Source organism: Sceloporus undulatus, chromosome 7, assembly GCF_019175285.1.
Source record: "Sceloporus undulatus isolate JIND9_A2432 ecotype Alabama chromosome 7, SceUnd_v1.1, whole genome shotgun sequence".
In the NCBI taxonomy this organism is placed as follows: domain Eukaryota; kingdom Metazoa; phylum Chordata; class Lepidosauria; order Squamata; family Phrynosomatidae; genus Sceloporus; species Sceloporus undulatus.
This window is the reverse complement of record NC_056528.1, coordinates 16,585,644-16,608,396: the sequence shown is the minus strand read 5'-3', so window position 1 is coordinate 16,608,396 and position 22,753 is coordinate 16,585,644. Positions and strand designations below refer to the sequence as shown.

General features: G+C 40.8%; 3 protein-coding genes across 17 annotated transcripts in view; 2 read left to right on the top strand and 1 right to left on the bottom strand.

The window, feature by feature from the left end:
* RALGPS1 (Ral GEF with PH domain and SH3 binding motif 1) overlaps positions 1–5,660 on the top strand; it is a 134,027-nt gene extending 128,367 nt beyond the window's left edge. For all 7 annotated transcript variants that reach the window (XM_042479187.1, XM_042479186.1, XM_042479184.1 and 4 more), the window contains 2 exons: positions 64–155; positions 1,489–5,660. In XM_042479187.1, the coding sequence (XP_042335121.1) occupies positions 64–155; positions 1,489–1,518 (122 nt within the window). In that variant the 3' untranslated portion in view covers positions 1,519–5,660. The remainder of the gene's footprint in view (positions 1–63; positions 156–1,488) is intronic.
* LOC121936703 (glycosyltransferase family 92 protein F13G3.3-like) overlaps positions 1–16,595 on the bottom strand; it is a 26,362-nt gene extending 9,767 nt beyond the window's left edge. Inside the window, exons 1-3 of one of the 5 annotated variants that reach the window (XR_006105014.1) lie at positions 16,305–16,595; positions 6,851–6,961; positions 5,880–5,985 (exon numbers count right to left, since the gene is read on the bottom strand). Coding sequence is in view for 2 of the 5 variants with exons in the window: in XM_042479196.1 (XP_042335130.1) it covers positions 7,682–8,995 (1,314 nt within the window). In the remaining 3 variants the exon portion in view is untranslated. Of the gene's footprint in view, positions 1–5,879; positions 5,986–6,850; positions 6,962–7,287; positions 9,058–9,706; positions 9,755–16,304 lie in introns of those variants that run through there. The other 4 variants (XR_006105013.1, XM_042479196.1, XM_042479197.1 and 1 more) reach the window with 4 other exon arrangements.
* Positions 16,164–20,930, top strand: LOC121936701. Of its 5 annotated transcripts, none has more exons than XM_042479191.1 (2): positions 16,164–16,270; positions 18,911–20,930. In XM_042479191.1, the coding sequence occupies exon 2, from the start codon at positions 18,940–18,942 to the stop codon at positions 20,284–20,286; it is 1,347 nt and encodes a 448-aa protein (XP_042335125.1). In that variant the 5' UTR covers positions 16,164–16,270; positions 18,911–18,939; the 3' UTR covers positions 20,287–20,930. The 5 variants fall into 5 exon arrangements, with proteins under 5 accessions (XP_042335125.1, XP_042335123.1, XP_042335127.1 ...); XM_042479189.1 differs by lacking the exon at positions 16,164–16,270 and adding an exon at positions 16,398–16,501; XM_042479193.1 differs by lacking the exon at positions 16,164–16,270 and adding an exon at positions 17,322–17,359.
* Positions 20,931–22,753: the final 1,823 nt, after the last annotated feature.

The window sequence follows — 22,753 nt, the reverse complement described above, 5'->3', positions numbered from 1 at the left end:
ATTATTATTATTATTATTATTATTATTATTATTATTATTATTATTATTATTATTATTTTGTAGGCAATGTTTACAAGTTTCAGACTGGTTCAAGGTTTCACGCAATACTGTGGCACAAGCATTTGGACGACGCGTGCAAAAGTAACAGGCCTCAGGTAAGGCACCTCTTTTTTAAAACTTCTCATGCGCCCAGTTGACAGTGGGTTGCTTTGGAACTATTTTTTGCTCCTTCTGGTGCACATGAGCTTGTTTTTTGGGCCGAGGGATGGAGCCACGAAAGCTAAAAAGAAACCCGAGTTAATTTTTAAAAAGTCAGAGTAAAAAGGTGTTGATTTATCCCAGGTTATAGCCTTGATGCAATGAAAGTATCTGAGAATGCACTGTGAGCAAACAGAAATTGTATGCTGTGCAAGAGTTAGAATCGGGTATAAGCTGCTATGTAGCTTGATTTTCAGTTTTCAGTTGAGCTCAAACAATAGCCATCTAGAAATCTATAGTCACTAGAGAACTACTAGGCAGACTGTGACTGGATATGATGGCCAGAAACCTGCAATCATTTTATGCTTACCTAAGTAACTTCTCCTAGTCTGACCCACCCAAACCAGACGGAAACTTCATTTAACCATGCTCTGTTCATTGGAAGAACAACTCTCTTTTCCCCCCTGCAGTTGATACCTAGTAAAGTAGGTTGAGGGTGTGTGAGTTGTGGTCATGACGATAGTGTGAAAATCGTGACGGAGTGTGAATATGAAACAGTTACAGCTAAATAACTGTCAAAATGTCACCCCTCTGCCATTTGTCCCTCCTTGCCTTTGCAAGGAGTTACAAAATCAAACAATTGCATATTCTGTCACTCACATAATCACATATTCTATCCATCACATGTTCTATCAATCACATGCTCTGCAATGGAGGGAAATGGTGGATCTGTCAAAACGTCACCCCTCTGCCATTTGTCCCTCCTCTCAGAAAGAATCAATTCTGATCTGGTGTTCCCACAATTAGGAATTGCATCAGAACCAATTCTTCTCAAAAGAACTTCAAAATAACTGCTACCAAAAAAACCCCAGGCTTTTTACATTTGCTCCACTTTATTTCCCCTGGAATCAATCAAATGAGGATCAGAATCGATTTCCAATGGGAACTAGGGGCATATGGCTCAAATCAAGATTCGGAGCTTTTCGATGTGGGAACAATCCCATAGAATTGCGCTGGAGGGCCTACAAATACCTAGAGAACTCTTCTCTGTAGGAATCTCTAGGTCCTCCAGTGTGACTTTAGTTGACAACAGAATTGCGCTGGAGGACCTGGAGATTCTTAGAAACAACATATTACAGCTGCCGCAGTTGCCTGAGTGCAGAGAGGTGAGATCTGTGAATAATCAGATCTGCAGAAGTCAAAGCCGCAAATGTGGAGGGCCGACTGTATTCCTCACATCCGTAAAGCAGAGTTTGGCGCATTCGTCATCCTGTTTTCTTTTCCTGCCAGGTACCTACAAACCTTATGTCATTCGAATAACAAGGCCGGGTCTGTGGTGTAACTTCAAGTGCCAAAACTGCAGGATGGGAAAAGGGTTCCCAAAGGAGAGCAGAGGAAGGAAACTCCCAGAGTGAGCCAGCTGTCTGCAACAGCAACTTCAGCACTTTTCTATATTAACTTGAACGTAATTATGACACAACTTCTAAAAGCAGAAAGTGAATGTTGTCCTTAGGAAAGGATCTAACCCAGTGCACTGATGCGAAAGGTGGATTTGGACTGATCGAAGACACAGCCTGCTCAGCGCAGGATCCCCAAGAGTCCTTCAGTTTAGCTTTGTGGTCACAGACTGCTGTGGATTTCTGTTCTCCCACAAACTGTGCATCACATCGTCTGCGGATTATTATTATTATTATATTATTATTTTTTAACCGCTCTTTTTATTGTTGAGCTGCTTTATGTGACTGAAGAACATTTAGCCCATGTTGGGTTTTCGATTATTTCTAATGCACAAAAAAACAAAACAACAAAAAATACAAAACAATTGACAGTGTTAAAACTTGCTGCAAAGTGTCAATTAGAATAGAACATTGTGGAACAACGTTTTTATAACCTTAAGTGCACTGAGTTGCTTGGCAATGTGGCTGCCTCAGTTTTTGTATCGAACCACCCTAGGAACAAAACCGATACGCGTACCTGAGCTATTTGGGAAATGTGTATTTTGGCACAAGGTCAAAACCACCTGTCGTTTAAGTGTGCGTTTCTTGTAATTGGCTATGCTGCTTGTGTTTTAAACTCGAGGCGCCCGGGCAGTAGCTGCTGAAATGGGCCCCTTCACCCCAAAAAGAAATATTTGCCTTAAATTGTTTTTGTCCGTTGTTCTTTTAACTGTGGGTGCTATTCATCAAAAATGTCTAGCTGTGCAAGCGCCACCTGCCCCCCAGAGAAGTGCGCTGGGTCTTCCTGATTCCAGGGCAGAAGAGCTGAAAAAGCTTTTCCAAGCGGAGGGCACGTTTCACCCTCCTTTCTCTCTTAGGAAGTGGGTTGCCACTGGGCCCTCTCTGAGCCAACCCTTTTGCTCCTTCCCCAGTGCTTCTCCTTGAAAAGAAAGTCCATCCAGACTCCATTAACCAAGTTGGCTTTTGTCCTGCGTCTGCGCAATGCAAGCCCACAGTTGCTGCTTGTCGGAATACAGATGAACGGCACGGTTAATATACGGGGGAAGTTAGCAGTTGCCTGCTGAGCTCTCTGGACTGTCATTTTCTTTAAGTGTTTTTAATGCTAAATTTCTCAATGGTTGTTGAATATGTGTTTTTCTGAATTAACATGTATATTGTCCTGAGAGAAAAGCTTAATATGAACCAAGCTCAGGAAGAGAAGCCAGCGCTTGAATCGTGTCGGGTTCCTATAGAGGGGAGCAAGGCAGACTTCTAAGCTAGCGTTTCAGCGCCCCATTTTCTGGCCAGGTTGGTTGAGAGATGCACCACTGATTTGCGGGCGGCTCAAAGGCTAACTCCATGCAAACATGGAAGTGGAACATCTTTATGTCCAAGAACAACCTCCACCTGCAGCCATTGAACAGAATTTCCTATTTGGCCACTGCCCTCTGATAATAGATTAGGATGCAATCCTGAACACTTCTCTTGCCCAAAGAGATGCTTTCAGTTTCACATGTGGATTGTTTTTGAGGGAAGATGAATCTTTGCATCTGCACCAGACATGAATGAGGGTTTGTAACAACTCTCCCACTCCTCTCTATTGATATCTCTCTGTGCTGTCAATATACAACCCATCTGTATGATATAGAAAATAACACATCTTGCCAAGTACATTGTAGTAATTAAAAGCCTGGTCTCTAATCTTGCCAGGTGACGCTGCAAACCAAACATATCTCATTGGATTAGGAACTGAATTCCATTTAGCTGTGCCCTCTGTTTTGAAATTCCCAAGACTTAAGCAAGAATTATAACACAATGGAGGGCCCTGTGATACCCTTTACAGTTGTATTAAATCATCTTCCCTGTTGACATCTTGTTCCTGAAGTTTATGCAAGTCCGAACATTGCCCACTTGGAAAAAACAAAGAGGCCAAGAGCATGGCCATTTTATGCTGCCAAAGACCTACATATCACACATAGCAAATTATGATGTGCATAACTGAGCAAGTTGACAACTGTGTATATGACAGAGGGATTACCCAAGTGTCCACTAAGTGAGTGCAATTGAATCCTGTTCACTAATCTGAGACCTCACTTACTTGGAGGTTAAAGCATAGATTGGCTAGTACACAAAATTCTAGCACTTCCCTCCAAAATGTATATAAAACAATACAGCCAAACCTCCTATAATAAGATCCGAGACATATATGAGGATGCATCAGTTAAACAGGTACTCGCATTTACTGTCACAACCCAAAAGGTACATCTAAATTGTATAACAAAGCTTTGTGTTTAGTTTCTGGTGGTAACAGAAAGGGGAAAGTGCGAAATGAAAGAACCATGGCTATAGCCACAGGCCAGGGACTAATGAAGTCAAAAGGATGATTTTAGTCATTATCAGATGCCTTTGAGAGTGCAAAAGCAGCTACTAACCATGAAGTTATGAGAAAGTTAAGTCCCATTTAATCCAATGGGGCTTACTTTTGTGTAAGGATGTTTAGTAGTTTAGCTGTCAAACACTTTCAAAACAAGTGGTCATAAAAAGCAAATCCCTATTTTAATTTTCTTTTTAAAAGGGGAACCCAGGATATTTGGGCTTTGAAAAATTATTCAAGAGGGTGTCTGGGGGGGAAACGCATTGTAAACTTCACCAAACTCCATTGTTTTATATCAAGCTCCTCAACCGAATTAAATTTGGGGGGGAAATCAGCAGGGGCCTTGATAGACATTTCATGAATGAAGAGAAGCTTTGTCACGGTGACGCCCAGGTGGAGAATATATTTCCTTGTATAATGAATGAAACTTGCATGCATCTGTGGAGGGAAGAGAAATGTCTCTTGAAATTAAGCTACTTGAAAAGTCCCTCCGCAAATCTGCATTTGGAATGTTTTGGGTGTGCGTGTGTGTATGTGTTTTTAAAAAAGGAACCGGCGATGCAAACGGCTGACTGTGATTTTGACTTGTATAGCTAGTATTGCATCGGATGGACACTGGAAATTGTACAATAATGACTTGTGTGATAGTATAAGTGCAGTATTCAGCAATACAAGCCAGCTTTTGCTGCACAGTGTTTTTGAGACGATGAAGTAAATGAGCAACAATAGAGCAGTATATGGACATTGTTAAGCCTAATCCGCACTTAAGTGGTACTCGTCCTATAAAAAGCATGAAGGTCTACTTAGCTACTGATTTTAGTGCACCTTTTTACTGTGAACTGAATAATAAAATGGATGCATATTGGTACTATTTCAACAATATTCCCGGCAGAAGATAGCAGATTCTGTTCCCTGATCCAGAGGCCCTTCGCGTTTCCAATACAGCTGCAAGCATCACAAGCAACCCAATTTCTTTCAAAGGTGGCAACAGGTCTGTTTCCTCCTCTGAAATTGTGGGGAAAGGATGAATCCCTTTCCAACATGCAATGCCTGTGATCCCCTCCCCAAAAAGAGATCACTGGATCAGAGTACGTATCTGCTCTGAGAGCATCGTTTAATAAAAAGCGTCCCCATCAAATTATATTTAAGCTCCAATTTGTGTAGCTACATCGAGGCAATATTATTTATTCTTAATTTATTAGCGCGTGCGTAATTTTTAAAGTCAACTTAGTGCCAAAATGCATGTTGTTCTTTTTTCCAACTAGCGCTCGGTCGAGTGATACAGAATAGTATTCAGTTATCAAACCCATTTGTCACATTGTGATGTAACCCAATTTCTATATTTCAGATTCGTTTCTTGTGGAAAAACTGTTGCACTATTTTAATTTTCGGATTTCTGTTCCCGTTCCGTTTGTTTTTTAGCCGTACCCCAGCAGCCCCCCACTGCATGCCATTTGTGTAAAGCGCCTCTTTCTAAAGAAGAATCCTTGTGAATTGTCATAACCACTGAAATTTTAATCCTTGTGTGGGAGTCTTTTAGGTTTTTGGCAAAAGTATTTTGTTACCTCAGTCTTCTATCAGGTTGCTGTATTTTTCAGCTTGTTACATTGATAATAATTGTTTCACTAATTAAACAAAACTTTAATGTAAAAGAGAGTATAATTTCCGTTCTTTAGCATGTCTGGGGAATTCGAGGGACTGTACGGAGAGACAAGAATTGCACAATAATGTGAAATTGAAATCCAAGTTAGAGAGAGTCTCCAAGACCCAGATCCCTGCAAAGACCCACTGCTATTCCTTTGCCCTCTCCAAGCATTCAGATATTTGCAACCAAACATTTCCCACTTGCCTTGAACTTTCCTTCTGGGCAAACTGGTCCCAGACCAGAGGAGAAGGAAACCAAGAGAGCAAGCGACAGTGACGAAGAAGGCTTGGTTTGTTTGAAGATGGCTGAGGTTTCTAGTACTCAAGAGCCCCCTGAAAATAGTTCAGAATAAGAATTAAGACTTTCAGCTTTTAAGTGAGTTTTCTATTATTTAAGACTCTCTTTATGACTCTGAAGTTTGTTTTGCAGGAACACTGCCGATTTCAAAGAATAGAGTTCTTCGTTCCTGGCTTCTGAGGAAATACAGAGAATTCCTAAAGACTTGGCCTGTCTGGAATGGAAGGAAAATATTCTGAAGCAGAGCGATCAGACAAAAGGTTATCAGAGGTCCAAAGCACACTGCAGAAATAACCCAGTTTGAGACTGCTGGAACTGCCCTGGCTCAGTGCTAGGGAAGTGTGGGGACTGTAGTTTATTGTGGCACAATGACAGAGGCGGCTAAATGTCTCACAACACTAGTTTCCAGAATTCCCTAGCATTGAACCAGGGCAGTTGAATAATCTCAAACTGGATTATTTCTGCAGGGTGTTTTGGACCAGAGCCTCACCTAGCCATCTGTGCTCGCCTTTTGTCATTGTGTTGGTTTTTTACATTTGTTTAGGGTGCAAGTATAAGAAAGTAACATATGACATAGACCTAAATGTCAGATGAAACTATGCGAAGTTCTTTGGATAGCTTCATGTACAAGGCAACTATCTACATATGTAGTGAGTTGCTAGAATATGCTCTCTTGTCCCATTTGCAACTCTGATCAGACACTGTCCAGGTACTTCTCCAAAGCCCCAATACTGGCCAAACAAATAGTGTGACAGTGTGCTCTAGTGCTTGATATTTGCCCTTTGAGGGATACTCTGGCAATGCAAACTAAGATCCTGCCCTTAATGTGACTGTTGCCCTGCACTGGAAAGCATGGCTGAGGTGCACAATATGGGCAGTATGAGGGATTTGGAAAAGTACCTGGCCAGTGTGGTTGTAGTGTGCCTTGGACTGGACCTTTGGCTGATGGTACCACAGCTGATGTTAGCTCCTGGCAGTTGTCATTTTGATTTTCCCAGACTACATGGATGCCTACAAAGACACATAGAGAATGCATGTAAATGAACATGGCAGCACAATTGGGGCACTTGGCAGCTGCCAAAGAATTGACATCGTACTAACCGGTATTCTTTTCAGTGTCCAAAAAAGGACTTGCACATATGAGTCCGGGTGTTATGCACACCAACAGGATGCCATCTCTTAAAATATCAAGCAGGTTAAAAGAAATACATATTACCCAGACATCTTGGCCATGGAAACCCACCTGGGCAAGCCACAGTCTTTCAGTCTCGGAGGAAGGCAACTCCCCTCTAAACAAATCTTGCCAAGAAAACCCCACAATAGGTTTGCCCAACAACAACAAACCTTTGACGGTAAGACATATACCTGTAGTAAAAAAACAGTAAGAGGCAGAGCCAACCTTTAAGAGAGAGAAGTAAAATACCTAAACCAAGGACTTGGGAAAAGCATTTTTATTCACTGATGCCCCTTCAAGGTGTATCATTCATGAGGGAGTTCCATAATTCTACAAGCAAAAACACTGTCTTCTGTTGCAACCCTGATGCAGACATACATAGGAAATGGTCCTGAGCGACTTCAAAACGAAAACAAAGGTATTTCCCCCTTCAAGATGTATGCAAACTATTTCCCAGCAGTGTTGGTGCTTACAGCCATATGGGATATCCAGTCCGTAGACAGTTGTTTTTGTTTTGTATTCTATATCTTTTGCACCAGTCATTCTTTGGAATTTGCTTACAATAATTTACATCTACGGAGAACATGGTTAACGTTTGCAATCAAAGATGTGTTGTATCTCCAAATCGTTGGGTCTTGATCCAAGGCATCCTTAGGCAAATCTTTCTGCTCATACCTCTTGGAATGGTAGAGAATGGCAACGTCGCTGGGGACTTCCACCGAATCTCCATACATCTTGAGCACAGAATGGACCGAGGTCTGAATTACCTTCCTCGGGCGGACAATCATCTTCTTGTTCTCCGAGTTAACTTTTTTATTACAGTCTTTGAAGATCTCCTGCAATATGTTCACCCCAGGGACACCACTCCAAGAGGAGAAGTTGAATGGACTGGCAGAGGCGAAGACATTATTTTGGAAGACATGGTTTTCAAACCGGAACACACCAGCATCTGGGTTATCGTCTTCCAGTCTTTTCATTAGCGATTTCCAATCTGGATCTTTGATAGGGAGAATAATTTCATCAGCATCAATTAACAGCACATATTTGCTCCTGTGCATATTATGGTAGACACAGTCATTCAGGGCTGCGATTTGTCCATAGTAGCCAATGTCTTTGGGATCCATGGAATAATGCCAATGAGACGAAGGCGTAAGGTACAAATCGATGGGCCACTGGACAATTTCAATCGTCCCTTCCGAGACATAATATCTTAGGACTTTCTCCATCAATCGGCTGCAATTGTTCTTATAGATCACCACTTTCTGTGCACCAAGTATTTTATACATTTCTACAGACTGTATGAATTGCAAGACGTTGTTATAGCCTCCAAACATTGGGGACATACACACTGTGAATTCTCGGAGAGAGCTTCCCGGGTTGCGGTTTTTGATCTCAAAAACAGGCAGCTGGGCCAAATCCAGGTCAAGGGACGGATGAATGGACATATACTGTGGAGAACAATTGTTTGGTTCCCAACAAACTACATCCGCTGTCCCATAAGGGAAATCAAACCGGTCTGCGTGAATCTCTATCTGCGCCATTCCTACGAGAACGACTTCGCTTTTTAGACAGCAGAACACACAATACAGGTTTGTTATATTTTCGTTGTGAACAATGCTAAGAACGCGGATGAGTGCTCTATCCCTGTTATCAAAATACGGGGCTATGATCAAGCTGTGGTTATCTTTGAGTCTTGTGAAGGTGTCCTTGGTGGGCTGGGCTCTTCTACAAAAGCTGTCATAAGGTTTCAGTGGCTTGGCTTCTGTGGCGTCATAATATATTACCTTTTTCTTCCAATAGTATGATGCAAAAGATAGTATAAAGATGCAGAGAAAAGTTCCCACAGCAACTTTTCCTCTATAGATAAACATTGTCAAATGTTCAAGGCAATATTTTCACTGGCCTGTGGGTATATTATACCATTTCGGTTATCCTACAAAAGGTGAGGAGAGAGAAAGAGAAGAAATCAAACTACTACTTGTTCTAACAGAGGATCTGTAGTATCCTTGGGATTCCTCTATTCTGTTCGTACCTGTACTAAGCAAAACACCATTCCCTTGCACACTGAACTGGAAGAATGGCTAACCTTAATGGTGGAATGTTAAATCCTCTGCAAACGGCATCAGCTAGCAGTTAGTCTTTATCTATTAACTCTATTTAAACATTCTTACAATGTACCTGCATGTTTCAAAGGTGAATGACAAGTATACTTTCACAAGAGCTTGACTTAATATGCCATCATTGTCGGTCCTCAATGACTGACAACGGCTTTATTTGCCAGTAGTAGTCTATTAAACTACTCAGTTTATTCCAATATAAGAGAATAATATATCACCCTTCTCATGATCTATTTGCTAAAAGGTGTTGAAAAAGTTATTATGACTAAACATTATGGCTGCAATTGTCTTTGCCCAGTATTAGAACAAAGGCATTCTTTCATTGTATTCTTGGTGACCCTAATTTATGGATTCTGTCTGGTAACTGTATTATTCTGTAGTAGTTTTGTGATCTGGCTAGCTACAGACAGGCTAGATTTGTCCCCAAAGGGGCTGTTTTTATATACATTTAATCAATATACTTACATCCTATTCTAACCACTGAACATCCTCATCTTCACCAGTGAATCTGAGCTCCTGTTTTGACAGTATAATCCTCCATCTTCCTTGTCATTGCTATGCAAAGGCTTTCTGACCCTGAAACTATGGGCACAAACCACTGTCTGTCATCACAAAAAGCTGGCAGAGTGACACCACAAAGAAATAATTTGAAACACAGATGCTTTGTGATAAACCAGCCCATGTTACAAACTGTTATACCTCTCCCAAGATGAAAACTCATCTGGTAGGAAAGCAAACACAGAACAGAAATGTAATGGCTTGAATCTTGAAAAGCAGTGGCCTGAATGCCATTTGGAGAACGCCAACTAGACTAGACAGACCCACTGAACTTGCTATGTAGTTGAATGGTAAATGGGAACGAATGAAAATCCCATTCATTCAATGGGTCTACTCTAGTTGAAGCTCTCAATGGGACTCAAGTGAATGGCCTGGTTCACATGCAACAAGGGCGCTCCAAAATTAGGGTGGAACCTCCCCATTTACAACAAAGTTATAGACTTAAACTAAAAAGGCATGCTATTTATATTGGAGAGGTGGTCAGAGGAGAAAGGGAAAGGGGGAAAATATTGTATTTCAAGCAAGGATTCAGCCCAAAATGTGGTGCCTGTGATTCACTTATTTATTTATAGGGTCCTAAGAAGCCGAACTGTGGCTCCCATGCAACTAAAGCTTGACATTTCTCAGCACTACACTGTTCTGTTAATGTTCGTATTGGGTTGGTACACAAATCAGGCCTGGTTTGAAGGGGTCGCAATGCCTGTTTTTACCCCTAGCTATGTCTTGTAAAATTCAAAGACATAGCTAGGTTAGTTTAGATTGTAAGCCTGAGGGCAGGGAACTGTCTGATTAAAAATATTATTGTAAGCCGCCCTGAGAGCCATTAGGGCTGAAGGGCGGGATATAAATACCTAAATAAATAAATAAATAAATAGTTTGTAGAGGCAGTATGTAGAGAGATCCTGTAGCACCTTTGGGAGTAATTGAAAGAAAGAAGTTGGCAGCAGGAGCCTTTGTAGACTTTTATAATGCTCCAGATAGGGAAAAGTCAGTTCAATAACAACCCTTAATCTCAAGATTTTGACTTCTGGGCAGAGAGGATAGATTTAATGTTAAAAGCCGCAAACAGAGGGTTCTCCAGATGGTGAAACTCACCTTGGATTAAAAGAGGAGCAGAGGATAACCCACGAGGATCTGGTGTTCCCATTACTCGTGTATCCCCAATTTGGAACAAGTGAGAAAGGACCGAGGGAGATGCACCTTTTGCCCTTGCCATGAAATGCAGCTCGTTTGATCTGGAGACCTGACAGCCTTAACCTGCTTTCTTAAAAGTTTGAGTTATACAAGTGAAGAACTTTCTGATTAAAACAGAGAACGGAAGCCTCACAAATGCCTCCTTTCTGCAAATAAGAGCTGAGTAAGTGTGTTTACCCACAGTATCAGGACTTACAACTACAGCTAGATTACACCTAGCGGCTTAAGTGCATGTATTTTCAGAGATAGATGGGATTTTAAGCATAAAACTGAATTCAGAAAGTGCAGAAGTTAACTTCTTGATGCCGCAAGGTAAGAGTTGGACTATTCACCTTTTCACTTCGATTGGACAAATGGTACCTTCCCAGGAACTTTCTCAGAGCTGCTGGAAGAGTTACATTTTCTGAAAGAAGAGGGGTTCCCAAACTTGACCAAATGTCTACATGAAGATCTGACTGAGAATCTGAGGAATGAGATTAAGGCTGGATAATGGAGGGATGTAAGGCAAGGATGGAGAAACATCAAAATCAGGTTGAGAAGTATATGGAGAAACAAACTTGAATTAACGGAAGGATTAGACACTGAAACAGAGGCGAATAGGGGACAATTGGTTCTGGAAAGTGAAGTAAGGGTAATAATTCAAGGGGAAGAAAATGTGAAAGCTGATTTAATGAAAGCATAAAATTAAATGAAGGATGAAAAAGGAAATTTCTGACTCAGGATAAATACTTTAAAACAGCAAATGGAAAGGAGTTGGTAATAATAAGGGGCAACGAAGGGATTTGAAAAGATAGGAGAGAAGACCGTGGATTGGATGGGAGAAAAAGAAGGTGAGGTTGAAATGTAAAATATAATGGTTTATTTGTCTGGTATGAATACAGAGAGTGATAAGTATTATTAATGATAGGTATATTGGAAGAAGAAAGGTGTTGTTTTTAACTTTCCTTTTTGGGGCTGTTAGGAAAAAGGAATTTGGGAAGAGGAAGAAGAGAATAGTTGGGAGAATAGTTTCCCTTGAAAGCCTTGAAATAATTTGAGTTATGTACCGTTTAAAGGAACTATGGAGGTCATCATTTTTTCCTTTGTTCTTTTATCTATCGTTTTAACATTTCAATTTTGTTCTCTTTTTTTCTTCCTCCTTAGTGTTTTGTAAACTATCAATAAATGTGTGCAAAGTATGCATTTGGAGAAGTAGGCTAAAGTCTACAAAGGCTCATGCTGCCAACTTCTTTCTTTCAGTCAAAAGTGCTCCAAGATCCCTTTCGATCCTGATCTTCCAGACTAACACAGCTATCTCTTTGGTATCAACAAAAGTCTTATTAAGAAAAAGTAACGCCTTTGCCAATTAAATACAGAAATACAAAAGTCAGGCTTAGAATAAGAGGTCTTATTCTCAAGTATTTGTGCTAGTTGTTTGAAAGATGATGTGATTTCCCTTTGGTCCAGATGTATATGTGTGTGTGTGCATGTATTCTTTTATTGGATTTGTAAGGGCTTTTAGTCAAATACAATAAAGGGCTGACAATGAGTACAAGGGCAACAGAATTGCATGTATGTACTATGCATTTAGGAAACAAAAAGAAACAAGAAAGAGAGAGAAAAGAAAACAAAAAGGGTAAAGGACATATAAGTAAAACACAATAGGATTCAAGCCACCCCAATCCTGACTGTCATGAGAAAAGGAACAAGAATTGTCAAAGTATTAGAGGAAAATAGACATTGGCAAAGAGGGAACAGGAACCAGACACAGAATAAGCCTGAATAATCACAGCATCCAAATACTCACATGTGAAGTGTTTTTGATACTCCTGAGAAAGATAGGAAGATGGAAAAAGAAGGAGACGATCACAGATTTAAGTCCCTTGCATTTCTTTCACGGGACAAAACAAGGTAATGACCCACAAAGCTTGCACTAGGAAGGAAATAGGGAAAACTTCTTAATCCAGTCCCCACCTCTTTGCGCTTGCATCGTACGCAGGAAACAGGTGGTGATAAATGAGGAAAAAGATGAGGAGGAAGAAGGAGGAGAGAGGGAAAGTGCAGCAAGTGCCGTAGAGGTACTTAATGGCAGCCAAGTGAAATGCTCACACTATACTAGAATACAGGATGCTGCTTAATTTATGAGATCTTGCTGAGCATCTGAAGAGCCAAAAAAACACGTGGTCGGTGCCAGAGTTCTCTATTGGGCTTGTGCCACAAAAGCGCTCCTCTTCAGAAACATGTCCGATGTGATCACTTAAGCATCTCCTGAGCGATTCAGCGTACGGGATTTTGACATACAGAAAGCCTTGCTAGGAAGCGGAGGGAGAAACTGTAAACTTATTTGCAAGCCGGCCAAACAAACAAGTATAAAGGCCACAAAACAATAGTGTAAGGACAGGTTGCTTACCTGTAACTCTGGTTCTTCGAGCAATCACCTGTGAATTCACACAAATGGGCTTTCTTGCACCTGTACAGAGAACATTTGGAACCTTCTAGGTCCTGCCCATTCTCCAAATGCTTTACTAGCTCTTTTCCTGCCCAAACCCTCAATTCCATGGATGCCAAAACAACAGCAAAGTACCTAGGGAGAGGCAGGGAACGACGAGCAAAGGTTGGGCGGATTTGTACAAACTCACAGGCAACCGCTTGAAGAGCTACAACTGCAGGTAAGCAACCTGTCCTCCTTCCACGTTGTCCCTGTGAAGCACACAAATGAGTTAGACTAGCAAGTTGTAGCCACAGGAAGAAAGAGTGTCATGCCATGCACAAGGAGGGCACATTGCTCCCAAACAGAATCACTGTCCGTGAACCTGAGTCAAAGAACATAGAAACACAAGAACAGTCTCAACCAAGTGGCAACTTCATAGATGTCAAGCAGAGAAATCCCGTTGGAATATGTTGGCATTCTCTTTGCCCCTCCTTAAATAGGTAGGGATTCCCTGGATGCAAACTCCTCTCTCTCTCTCTCTCTTTCATTCAAATTTACCTCGTGACTTAGGTCACTTCCCCTTTGGGACTAACATTTATCACATGTCCTTGTCCCATCCTTTTCCCGTCCTTATTCTGCAATCGGCAAAACACTTTCATACGGCATCGCGCTTATCCAGATATTATCCCATCCATGAAGTGCAATTGTGCATGATGGTGCAAAAGACTTTGACAACGTTGTGCTTATCCATCAATATCCCATCAGTGAGGTGGGATTGTCCTGTAGTTTCCCTTCATTTTTGAATAACGGAATAACCCATTAGTACTATTGACGGGACAATTGCACTTCATTGACAGGATAATGACTGGATAATGTTTATGATAAGTCTTTCACGCAATCATGATAAGAACAGAAGAACGATCCACTCTCTGTACTCTCAAAGATTTTCTCCAGCTCTGCATGTACCTCCTTCCTCCTCTCAATTGGAAAGATCAATATTTCTTTTTACTTGAACTATTGATTAGCTAGATTAGGATATAGCTTCTATGTAAATATAGATTTGAGCCATTAGTTGTTTGAACTTCAAGCTACTTATGTTGTTGGAGTCAGCCGCAGTTCTTCGGGAAGCACAGTTAAACAAAGGCAGAATTCCAAGAGACAGGGAAGCTAAGAAGGCATGAGGTTGCAGTAGCACTAGCAATGGTTATCCCCTGAACAATTTCAGTGTCTGGGTTTGATGGCTTGCATAAGATCCCCAGTTTGAGATGGAAATACAAACGAAACATGGTTTACCCTTGTGTCAACTAAAGCAGAGCAAGTCGTCTCAGAGGTCTTGCAATGGGCAGTATCCAAGAAATGAATCACTTCTGCCTCCTGTGTCCAGAGAGAAAGAAAACATCGAAAAAGCAGGTCTCCGTATACCACACTAACTCCCTGATAAATCCATTAATATTGCTGTATGCCTTCAAGTCATCTCCAACTTAAAGTGACCCTCTCACAAGGTTTTCTTGGCAAGATTTGTTGGTGGGGAGTACGATTGCCTTCTTCCGAGACTGATATTGATATGTCCCATGGATAAGTCAAGAGTAAAACTTAGGAGCATGTAGCAAAGCATGTAAAGGAGGAAGCAAAGGAAACCAATGCCAAAAAACTTACAAAATCCCAACAGACATGTTTGTAGTCATACTAACGTTGGATGGACGGATGAGAAAACAGAGGCAAGTCAATGCTTCCTGCAGAGGTAATACATTTGCCTTTCACCAAGGGATGGTTCCTTTTTAAAAATAGGAGTTAAAGTACAGTACTTACCTTGATCCACACATAAGTCGACTCAGATTTTGGGGGTTAATATTTTGAGAAGCATTTCTAGACTTAGACATGAGTATATAGAGTATTGACACTATATCAGATATGTACATGAACCTGACTTAGAACTCCCAGAATCTAATAATAAGAGTATTTACACTTTATCAGATATGTACAGGGAATTGACTTACAAATGCCAGAATCCATATATGAGTACAAAGAGTATTTACACTATTTCAGATAGGTACAGGAGCTTGGCTTACAGCTCCCAGAATCCATGCTGGCTGGGATATTACTGAAAGGAAGGTATAATCTTGAACCAGATTTATTTCATTGGGGAGTCCATGAAGTACAGCTCCACCCAATACCTAACTCCTGACTTTCAAACCCAATAGATCACAGTTGAAAACTAGGAAACATGTGGCCAAGTAACATCAGAGTGTTGTGATGCTATTAAGTTATTAATTAATTATGTTATTAAGACTAATACACAAACTGGGAAAGGACCAGCAGTTTTATGGGAAGAGAGGGATTCTGTCCCCATTTCTCAGCTTTTCCAGCTGAGTTAATTCAGTGCAAACCACTTTTGCATTTTGAACTCAGTTTGCAGCAAGTGAAGTAAGCTGCGGACAAAAGGGAGGAAGAGGGAGAAAACTGGGACATTTTAAAAGCAGCTAAAAAAGTTGGAAGGCAGAGGATTAATTGAGCCTTTGGACCAAAACACACTGCAGAAATAATCCAGTTTGCTCAGTGCTAGGGAATCCTGGAAATTGTTTCGTTGTGATTCCAGACTTCTCTGACAAAGAAGGCTAAATGTCTCACAAAACTACAGTTTCCACAATTCCCTAGCATTGAGCCAGGCCAGTTAAAACAGTCTCAGACTGGATTATTTCTGCAGTGTGTTTTGGACCTTAGTCCCTAAATCATAGAATCATAGAATCGTAGAGTTGGAAGAGACCAGTAAGGCCATCCAGTCCAACGCCCTGCCATACAGGAAATACAATGCATCTAGCATCTTTAACTACTTACATCAGTAAGTAGTTTTGGACCCTGACAAAAAGGTATTAAAATAAGCCTCTTTGTGCTGTTTTTTACCTCTTGTGATTGTTGCCCATTGACGAAAGCTTGTAGGGGGCCGGCTGGAAGAATGAACGGCGTATTTCCTTATATTGATTAGACATCCTTCAGGTCACCATCTGAAAAGAGAAAAGAAAATCAGAAAAAATGGCAGAGGACAAGTGGAACGATTATGGTTACACTTGAAGGGAGTGAAACCTTTTGGACTCAATGGGGCTGAGTATAAATGTTTCAGATTATGACACTGGTTTAGCAGGAATTAGGGGGGAAATGCATGCATGAAAATGCAGTTGGCCCTCTCTATCTACAGATCCCACTATTCATGGCTTGGAACCGTTCGAAAATATATTAATTCCAATAAGCAAACCTTGAGTAATTATCAATATAATTATATGTGTGTGTGTACACACACACATATATAATTATATATAAAGTATATATATTTATATTTGCAAAGTGTGTGTGTGTGTGTGTATATATATATATATATATATATATAAACAATAACAATAATAATAAATATATTTGTATTTGTAAAGTATATCAATCAATATACATATATATATATATATATATACACACTGTATATAATAACACTTAATAATAATAACTATATTTATATTTGTAATATATATATATATATATATACACACAACACACACACACACATACACACATATATATATATAATATCACTTAATAATAACAACAACAACAACTGGGACCTATAGTTTTGTGAGACATTATCTTCTCTGTCAGAGAGTGAAGCTGCCACCACAAACTACAAATCCCAGGATTCCATAGCATTGAGCCGTGGCAGTTTAAAGCGGTGTCGAACTGGATTATTTCTGCAGTGCAGATTCAGCCTAAATAGGACGAATCTACACTATAGAAATAATACAGTTTGACACCGCTTTGGCTGCCATGACTCCATCCTATGGAGTCCTGGGATTTGTAGTTTGGTCTGACTAGACATTTAGCCTTCTCTGTTAGCAACAAACTACAAATCCCAAGATCCCACAGCACTGAGCCAGGGCAGTTTAACGCCGTCTCAAAACTGGATTATTACTGCAGTGTGTTTTGGGCCGTGGTTTAAAAAAATGGTGTCAAACTGGATTTATGTCAACAGTATAGATGAACCTATGTTTTTTGTATTTTAAAAATAGCATTGTCAATTACTCTTTTAAAGAAGTTCCTCCCTTCCTTGAAAGGTTATATGTCTCTTTCCAAAGTCCAGATAGGCTTCGACCACAGAAGAGAGAGAAAATGTGGGGAAAACATAGGGATTATTCATAAAGATTGTTCTGGAAAAATCACCTCAGAAATTGGGAAGCAAATGGTTTCCCGCCTTTTTTTTAAGGGGCTGCCATAACAAAGTGGGTCTATAGGGAGCGCCAAAGGACCCTGATGATGAAGAAGAAGGAATGGTGGCTAATAATGAATGCTTTTCCTAACATAAGAAGTAGATTCAAATTAATAGTATTTCCCTGAGGAAACCTCTTGAGTGTCTCCCCTCAAGAGCGAGGGACCATTCCTCCAAATCACACCTGAAGGAGAAGCCCTTTCCTTGTGGTGCTAAGTAAATATATTTGTATTAAAGCATAAATATTATTATGAACGATGGAATCAAAAGAGCTTCAAATCCCCCTCTTAAGATTTATTGTTTTGGGGGGAATTGCAGAATTGGGGTGTTACACCCTCCCCCCCAAATAGTAGGTAATAGTAGCTATGTTTATTATTTGGAGGCTAAATACATGCATTTGTCTGGAAGTATAGATGTGATAATAATGATTTAACCAGAGTTGCAAATTCCAACTTATTTGGGGAGGAACTGCAGAATTGGGGAGTCTGCCCCAAATACATACATTTTTTAATAGCTAATAGAAATTATAGTGATTATTTTAAGGCTAGGTAAGTGCATTTGTATGGAAGAACAGATGTTATAATAATGATTTAATCAGAGTTGCTAATTACATCTTATATCTGTTGGGGGGGATTGCAAAAATGGGGTGTGCCCAAATATATATGTATATATGAATATATATTCCCTTAACCATTTATAATTCTGCCATTTTTTCCCCACTTAGGAGCAAACCAAAGGGATATAAAACCCACACATTTGCCGAGATTGGCTTCTTGCAAGCCAGGAGTGGACAATATTTTTCGATTTGTAAACACATTTAACAGGCCTAAAAAGCATATTACATTTTAGAAGTAGCGCATGTAGTTTGCAAGTCCCTCTGCCCTGAAGCCCTGTTTAAAAAGGAACAGGTTTGGTTCATATCAAACCAGGAGGATCAGTTTTCATGGGATCGAACTTTTACCTTCTTCCCAAAAGGACCTTTTCCTGCTAGCAAAAGGAAAGAAGAACCACATATTAATAATGGTGGCCAAGCAATTGCTAACCTGTTAAAGGAAGGCAACTTGTTTGTAGGATTGCAATGCTGGAAAGGGCTTTTATACCTTAATGGTGGGGTAGAAAAGGCATCAATGGCAACACCTGTTGAAATTTACTCTTTTACCCAACCTTTAAGGGTACAGAAGCAAGATTTGGTCAGTGAGGGTTTGCCTTTGCCTTCCTCTGAAGCTAAGACAATGTCTTTACCTTTGATTTTTACCTATAGGTCTTGCATCTCAACATCAGAAGGAGACAATGCTTCGCTGCAGAAAGCGGGATTTGTGGATCGCCGTCCCTTTTCTCATTCTGCTATGTGTTCAAGTTCACAACTGGATAACACACTTCCCTCCTCCTTCCCCGGTGGAGCTGCCAACCGACCGGTGCAGAGGGAAAATTGTCAACAACACAATCACAGCATTAAAACACAACAAGACATTTGTCATATCCTCGTATCACGACAACAGGGAACAAAACTTGACTCGGGTGATTGCCATAGTGGCCTACAAGAACGTGGAGGACCTCTATTGCTGGTTTTGCTGCAGTCTCGACGGCCGCATCTCCGTCAAAAGGGCAGCCATTGCCATTCACCAAGATCGGGTTGGCTCCATTTTCGGGGCGGCGGATATTGTGTGTCTGGAACCCCAGCTCTGCTATCCAAAATACGTCTCCATTCATTCGTCCCCAAAAGGCCAAGCGGAAGAGCTGCCAAGTTTTGAAATTCAGAACCGTTTGCCGCAGTTTTCCTTTTCGGCTGAGTTCACACTTTGCCTCTCGGTCATGTTTGAAAACTACAGCAATGTGTTGCAGTTCATCCAAAGCATGGAAATGTATAAAATCCTCGGCGCGCAGAAAGTGGTGATTTACTTACACAACTGCAGCCAACTGATGGAGCAAGTCTTGAATTTTTATGTTGCGGAAGGCACCGTCGAGGTTATACCGTGGCCAATTGTTTCCTATATCAATTTCTCTTCTTTCTGGTACTCGCATAAGGATTGGCTGTATGGGAAAGCCACTGTTCTCAATGACTGCATCTACCGCAATATGTACAGGAGCAAATATGTGGTTCTTAATGACATTGAGGAGATTATCCTACCCATCAAACATCTGAATTGGCGAAAAATGATAAGCAGCCTTGTGGAACGCAACCCAGAGGCCGGCATCTTCCTTTTTGAAAACAATTTCTTTCCACAAAACGTTTTCTCTTCCGTCGACAACGGATTCGACATTTCGTTATGGAAGAATGTCCCGGGAACGAACATTTTGCAGCATATTTACAAAGAACCCAGCAGACTGTGGCTCAAGAACCCAAGGAGAATGATAGTCGACCCGAGGAAAGTGGTGCAAACCTCATCCAGCTACATTCTCCAGGGTTATAGCAAAACACTGGACGTGCCCAGAGATGTTGGCATGCTTTACAATTGCAGAGACCACCACAAACAAGAGATCCCTGACAACTACCTGATTAGGGACACAGCCATCTTGAGGTTTGGCGAGCCTTTGGTTAACAAAGTCAACCAAGCATTTGTAAAAATGTTTGTTAAGAAGACCGGGAAGTTCAGTTGGAACAAATACTTAGAAAGAGTTGCAAGAATCTTAAAATAGACATTCTGGGTGTAGACGGTCGCTTGCCAAAACGGAGTTATTTTTGTTGAATGAAAGAGGCGTTTCACTTGGTTGTTGTTTACAGGGGCTAAATGGGGAAAAGGAACCAGCCTTCTTTTAACATTGTGCATCACAAAGTTAACAGAAAACATAACTTATCACCTCTAATGGATAGATGAAAGCATGCCCATCCCTCTTTCTTGCAATGAGTTCCCAAATAGCTCATAAATTCTCACAGTTGCTTAAGAAGGTATGGCATCTGTGAAGGATTCTGAAGGGATGAATCACCTTTTGTCCCAAATACATTGGTTGAATTAACATTTCGTTTTCGGCTAGTTCTTATCCGTCCGCTAAAAATCTGTCAGTCTCAGCCAGCATGGTTTTGGGACTTTTCCGATTTGCTTTAGACAGATAAATGTATGAATCAACAACTATACGCCAAGCATCTCTCTTCTAACTGCATTGACACAATAGGTGTGGGTAGATTTGTTTCTTCACCACACAAAAGGTTTTGTTGAATGTTGTGAAAATTGATTATAGATTAACTTGGTTACATTCAGCAGGGTCTGCATTTTAAGGCAAGCTGGTATTATGTTGTCCAGGTAAATCTTGTATGTTGAATAAAGTTATTCTGCTTATGCTTAGCAATTGTTTTTAGAACATGATTGTACCTCAGTCTTCAATTTCTGCAGACAGTTAAATCCAAGGGTATAACAACATGATGGTCCTAATAAATGAAACAGCCATCACAAATTGATCTTGCAGAACAGTGCTTTTGAAAGGTATTTAAGCTATACATAATGGACTTCCCTTATCAGAAGGCCTTTCTGAGTCAGCAAGAGATGACTTGAAATTGTAAATGCATTCGTCCCTCCACATTTGCAGCTTTGACTTTTGTGGTTTTGCTTATTCATGGATTTTATTAATATGCTCTCTCTAGGAATATCTGGGTCCTCCAGCGCAACTCTGTGGTCAACTTTATCCAAAAGTCGCACTGAAGGACCTAGAGATTCCTAGAGAGAACACTCCTCTAGGCATTTGTAGCTCCTCCAGAGCAATTCTCTGGTCAATGTCTGGCAGATGTTGACCACAGAGTTGCACTGGAGGACCTAGAGATTCCTAGAGGGATGTTCTCTCAGGTGAAAACATGGTGCTTTTGTTATTTGTGGGTTTTCCATGTTCACAAGGACCCTGTGCCCCTTACCCAGCGAATGTGGAGGGACGAGTGTAGTTTTCTTTAAGGTTACAACCACTCCCCTGACCTCTTATTTGTTGGAATTTGCTACCTTCACATAAAGTACCCCTGTCTCCTCAAAGTCATCCTCAGCTGGCAGTTGCTTACTTCTTCAGCACATTACCTTACTATGGAAAAGCGAGTGTTGGAACACTTTACCTGTAAAACACAGTTGCTTATAACAGGTGAGACATAGCTTTTAGTGCTTGTGTGTGGGGGGGGAGATTTGAATCGATTCCAATCCGCATGTAGTTCACACTTGCGCAGAATCGATTTATCAAAAAAGAAGTGGAAAAATTCAGTGTCAAAAAGATGGGGGTTAAATAGGTCTAGCGCATGGCCCTCCTCTCAGAATCGCTTCAGAGATTCGGATTAAGTGGGAACCGGGCCGTTGGAACCCATTCAAACCGATTCATGATCTGATTTAAAAGGTAGTGAGAATGAGGCCCTTGTTTTCTTTTTTGGATGTTTCACAAGCAGGGTTAGATCATGGCAACATTACAGCTGTGCTGTTTAGTTGCCTAGAGGCATCCCTCCTCCGCAAATGAACGCACCTCATTTAGATCCAGGAAACTGATTTGCCACAGTTGCAATTACAGGCTTAATAACGCTTTCTTTCTTTCTTTCTTTCTTTCTTTCTTTCCTAAGTCAAGGTAGGAAATCACAGAAGCAAAACAGAACCGAATGTATGCAATAGTGCGAGGAGCCATTTTAACTAAGATTATAAAAACCCGATGGGAACGGTTTACATGGAGCATGCCCCTTAAAAGTAAGAATGGACCACTTCCAAAAGAGATAGGCAAAGTCCCCATCTTTATCAAGGCTGAGCAACCTTTTCACCCAGAGCTGTAGGCAACTCTCAGACTAATTCCCAAAGGCTTTTGCAAGCAGTTAGTTCAGACTTCTAGGTGGGGAAGAAAATAAGTGGATAAAGAAAGGGATATGGTCCATCCTACACAGGGCTCTCACCATACTTAAAGCTGGCGTCAACATTTCTAATGATTACCATACAGCACCATCTATTAGATTATCTCTGGGAGGGTACAGAAACAAATATTCCTAGCCCCTGGTCTGTTAAACGCCTAAGCTGGACCATTCTCCTTTTCACTTGGGCCTGCCATTCTCTCCAAATAGTAGTCAACACATGGATCAAATCTGGGTTGCATGGGGTAAACCTCCCCATGCAAGAGTTACACAATGATTGTGCTATGTAACCATTGTGCTGAATGTTGC

Coding starts and splice junctions, on each gene's coding strand:
- LOC121936701 (XM_042479189.1), top strand. CDS start 16,459: ATGGTTACACTTGAAGGGAGTGAAACCTTTTGGACTCAATGGG. Junction 16,502..18,910: donor AACCTTTTGGACTCAATGGG/GCTGAGTATAAA, acceptor TTTTACCTATAG/GTCTTGCATCTCAACATCAG.